Source organism: Merops nubicus, unplaced genomic scaffold (assembly GCF_000691845.1).
Source record: "Merops nubicus isolate BGI_N331 unplaced genomic scaffold, ASM69184v1 scaffold48474, whole genome shotgun sequence".
Classification (NCBI taxonomy): Eukaryota; Metazoa; Chordata; class Aves; order Coraciiformes; family Meropidae; genus Merops; species Merops nubicus.
The window spans coordinates 565-5,719 of NW_008605800.1; the positions used below are offsets into that span (position 1 = coordinate 565).

Below are 5,155 nucleotides of genomic sequence, written 5' to 3' on the forward strand. Positions count from 1 at the left end.
TGGAAACGGGTTCTAGCTTAGGACACAGCAGTGTGACTTTAATCTCTGTGTGTGGGGGTGGTGGTGCCTTTTGCTCTGTGCAGGTTAGCCCCAGTGCTGGTGGCTAGCAGGTGAACAAGCTGCAGCTGTGACAGAAGAGCCTTGCCTGAACAAACATGATTGTCTTACATATTATTGTCCCCATTACTAGAGTCAGACACGGCAAGTGGTGCCTAAAACCAAGATATAAGGGGCAGATATCAAGATTTCCTCCAAAAGGATGTAGTTGTGAAGGTTCTGCTGTAGATCCATAAATGTGTTATGTCTTACTGAAAGTAATTTTCCTGATTTTTTCCTATTTAGGTAACCAGTCAGTCCTTTACATAGTCTTTTGACAAAGATTGACTGAATGCAAAACCAATGGGTCTTGGTGAATTTTTGTTGTTTTTTTAAAGACTCCTTTCTTCCCATCCCTTCCACTTCTACTTTACTTATAAAGGAAACTGTATGTACACAGTGTGGATATAGCAGAAGAATGTCATTGTTTTTAAAACACTATCTTCTATTTCAGAGTCTTCGCCAAATTTCCCAGAGGACCATAAGCACTGCCTCACGCAGGCAGCTTGAAAATAGAGTTCCTGAGAAGCAGAAGCTTTTTCAGGTATTGAATGAGCACTGTTAGTAGAATAATGTTAGCAGAGTAACAGGGTTTCAGTAGATCATAATTGAATATGTTCTGTGTCTAAAGAACTGGTGAAAGTCCCCTTTGCATCTGAAGTGAGCTCTTGAAATCCGTTGTATGACTACAGTGTTTGAAATCAGCAGTTCTGTGGAGATCGAGAGTATTTGTACATTCTTGCTTGACTTTAGACTTTTTTTACACCGTGAAATGATTTCTACCTGAGTTTCTCATGAGTAGCAGGTACTATACAAAGATAAAGTACTCTGAAATGAGGTGGGGGGTCTATGTCATAAGATCAAATAGAGATAAACAGCAAATGAAGTAACAGAACTACTGTGAAAAGTTAAACCTGCATAGGTGAGCCCCATAATTCTTCATGAGGATGTGGTTATTATTGTACTTCTCAGTTACAAAACCAGTCAAGGTCTGAAAGGTTTAGATTCTATCCAAGAAAATGACTGAATCTTTAGAAATATTTTCTGAAATACTCTCTTTCTGACTAATGGGGCCACCTAGTGAGAGCTAGTTGTTCTTCAAATGCCAAAACAGCAGGTACTGAAGAGCATACTCCCAGTTGTGAGCCATAGCCTAGAGCAGTAGCCTCATGCTGAGTATAGAGGAGACTGGGCTTTAGCAATGTGAAAGGGAAAAAGTATGTTAGAAGCCCCAGTTACAACTTCGTTTGTCTTGTTGCTTTCCATTCCCCTGGAAGAGAAATCCAGTCTTGCTGGGACACTGCCCTAGAAGAAGAGTGTGTGTTGTGAGGCAGGGGAGGTGGGATGTTGGTGATGGGTGAGGTCAGAGGTTCTGTTCTTGCTGGCTGAGACCTCGGGGTGTCTCTCTTCCTCCTCCCAGTCTGTTCCTGTGGGGCAGCAAGTCAGGCTGGGCCGGGTTCTGGGCCAGCAGCACTGTGGGGTGACTTGGATCCCAGAGCACGTGAACTGGCTGGCAGGGGTGAAGGTCGTGTGGGGCTGGCACCCGGAGCTCTGCTTCAGGTGGGGTAAAAACATTTCCTGTGTGACACCAGGTGGCAGGAGAGGCTCCTCCCCTGTCTTCCCTGTAGCAGGGAGATGGGTGGGAATTTCTAGGGAGGGGAGTTGTATCCTGTGCCCCCGAGGGGGCTGGAAACTAGTGTCAGAAATGCTCGGGCATCTGCCAGGCACTGCTTTAGAAGTGAATGCACATCATTTCCTGTGCTTTCCTGAGTGAACACCTGACACCAGAGTGAAAGCTTGAGAAACAAAGTGGAATCGAAATAAGGTTCAGTGCCTTTTGGAAGCTGGGAAGATAATTTGGGGAAGTAATTCTTGTTCTGGGTAATTCTAGCCACACTAAGACAATTTTGCAAGATCTGTATTTAAATAGTTTCTTTTTGTCTCTTCTTTCCGTTAGGAGGATAATGGACTCCCAGTGTACCTTAAAGGTGGTGTAATGGATGGTCTGTTGTACAGAGTCACCATGGGTCTTACAGTTTTTGGTAAGGCTAATACTAAAATATTCATGCTTTGATACTATTTCCAGCATGCTAAAGCACCTCTTCTTTGGTACAGCCTCCAGCGTGACTGGTGTTTACACTGCAAATAAGTTAAGCAGTTCCCTCAGTTCTTTAGAACATGCAATAGTGAAAGTAGAGAGGGTGGAAAAAAAACATTTGAACATACTATCTATTTTTTTGTGCTTTCTGAAGTTTAGCTTTTCAGATGGCTGCTTTTCCCCTGACTAATAGTACTACAGGCTGAATACCCCTTCAGAATTCCTGTATGATGTCAGAGAAAATTAGAACTACTTGGAAAGCTTATTCTGAAAAGGAGTAAAATGTAATTATAGCATGTACATACACCAGTTTTCTTGCTAGCTTGACTTTTTAGTGCTAGGTGATACTGGATGTGCTGAATTTTCACATGCTGTGCAAACTAGTAGAATATATCCAAGCTTTAGGATCCTGTGTATATTTAACCTTTATGTTGCTTGTTACAGTTTTGTAATAACCTCGAACTGAAATATGTTGATGCAATGGATTTTCAGGCCAGTTACTTTCAGAATGCATAGCAATTACTTTGTGATCATCTGTGTAAGTTCCACAGACATGCCTCTCCACTTTTTTTTTCTCATTTGTTTATTTTTATGCAGTTTGTGGAGAACTATCTGAGGTTTTGTTTCTCTAAAATATGAATTGCTAAAAACAAAGGATGCTATGTGGCTACAGAAATGTGTTATGTCAGAACTGCATATTCATGTAACTGAATGCTTATTGTCAACATTTCTGCTGGAGCAAACTGGAAAAGGAAAGCTGACTTGAAAGGAATTCTCTTTACCATTCTGAAAAATCTCTTTTCTGTCTCTCAACACAGGAGGAGTGTATGCTGTTTATGAGCTTCTTGTCGCTTCGATGCCCAAGAAGCAGAAATAATTCCAGTTGAGGATGGCCCAGTGACTAGCATCTCTTCGTCCAATTCCATGTGGCTACAGTGGCACCTTAAACTTGTTATGAGCAGCTGGCTTAATGCTTGGAATCATAATTTAATTGTAACATGTTAACTGCAATCAATAAAGCAGTTTCACATTGTGTTGTGGTGGTCTGGACTGTATGATATGTTCTGCATTAGAGTGCTTTTTACTTCCAGGAGGTGTATGTTGAGCTGGTCAGTGTGCAGAGCTGTGGATTGTGAACCTCTTGTCTTTGTGTGTGGTTTATGTTAGTACTTCGGAGGAGAGTTAATGCCCTGTGTCCCTGTGAGAAAGCAATGTCTTTATTATAGGGATTGCCTTTTCTTGCTTTAGTGGAGCAAATTAACCTTATAATAAATTATTAGATTAAACCTGTTTTGAAATGGATGTTAAGGATGTGATGATTATGCTGTCAACTCTAGGAAGTTGCCTGTAATACATCCAGAAATAGAAGAATCCTATTCCTGATCACCACCCAAAGGTGACAGTTTTATTAGGCAGAGGTGATAACGCTGTCCTCTGCAGCTTCAGGGCTTAGAAGCAGTCTCAGCTGAGCTCATCACCTTTTTCTAATAGATTTTTTTTGTTTTGTTTTTCCAGTAGCTTTTCTCTGCTACAGTTTAATGAAACATCATATTTCATGAAAAGAATTAAGATTTCTAAGCATGTAAATTATTAGCAAGTGTTCATTTATCTTGCTGCACATGAAATCAGTGTAGATATATATGTAAAAATATAATGATTAAGACTTTGTGAATGTCAAACATTGCCTTATGTTTCAGGTGGCTAAAGCTAGCTTATTCGAGAATTTGAGGGTGTTCTAGAGCAAACAGTGAAGTGGAGAGGTGACACAGGAAGCTAATACTAACTACTAGTGCAGGGCTAGAATTCCTCTACTGATTGGAAAGGTTTACAGTGGCTGTTAATTAGATACTCTGGCAGCTGACTTCTAATTAGATCTAGGCTGAACTGCATGCTATTAAGCCAGAAATGCTGAAGATACTGAAGGCAATTCTTAGAAAAGCTTCAACTTCCTATTAATAATTTGTCATCTTTTAATGTTTTTTTGTAAGAATTTCTCCAGAGCTCTGTGCAACTTTGAGGATAAGTTAAATGGTTAGAGGGACTGCTTTCCGCCTCTATGAATTATACTTTTCTGTAGATTGAGGACATGTCTGTAGAGTAGGAGCACATTATTGCATAAGTACCAGGTTAAGTAGATTAGGTCTGAAACACTTGCAGCATTAATTTGGGTTGGGAGGGACGGTCTGAAGGTCAATTGGTCTGATTTGCTTAGAGCAGTTCTACTTCAGAGCTACAGTGGGTTGCCCAGGTCCTTGCACAGTCACATGGAGAGTATCTCCAAGGACGGAGATCCTACAGCCTCTGTGCAACTTGCTCCAGGTTTCACTGTCCTTCTCTGAGGAGCTTCTATCCTTTTGTGGGACATGGGAATACATGTGTTTAAAATGGGATGGTGAGCACTCCTGTAACACAGCTCTAATGAAGCCACAATTGTAGCCGACTACTTCCACCGAGATGACCATGAATTTCACAAACTGAAAGGGGAAAGCGGGTATATTTCAATGTCTTACATCAAGACCTCTCAGAAAATTAGGCAAAAACTAGGCATGGCTGAGTTTTAGGTTGCTGCTGCTCCATATCAGGGTGTCAGTAGCTGCTGCTTCTAAAGCTCAGTCAACACCGGCTTCTGAGAGAACTGTCAGACCCGCTCCAATGACGTTTCTGCTGCACACTTTCTGGCACCAATTTGAACTAAGCCTTAAGTTAGGTTATGTGCTTTAGCAGCAACTGTTTCACCAGCAGAACTGTATGGCAGCTCCTGGCATATGTAGAGACACAACAAGTGGCTGATAAAGCCAATGGTTTGATCCTGATCCTTTGCAAAGTCCTCCTCTTTCCACAGCTGAGATGGTGTCACGCAGCTTGCTGTGACACAAATGCAACTGGAGATCTATTGCCTTGGGAGGAGTAAAGTGTGATTGTGGTTTAGAACTGGGCAGTAATTATATAAATATATATAAA

General features: G+C 41.4%; 1 protein-coding gene across 1 annotated transcript; it reads left to right on the top strand.

Annotated features, from left to right (window-relative positions):
• Positions 1–550: 550 nt before the first annotated feature.
• Positions 551–3,071, top strand: LOC103772117 (cytochrome c oxidase subunit 7A2, mitochondrial; the record flags this gene model as incomplete). Its single annotated transcript, XM_008939435.1, has 3 exons — positions 551–640; positions 2,054–2,138; positions 3,013–3,071. Coding segments are annotated over 3 exons (234 nt in total), but the record flags the coding sequence as incomplete, so codon positions are not given.
• Between the last annotated feature and the right edge of the window lie 2,084 nt (positions 3,072–5,155).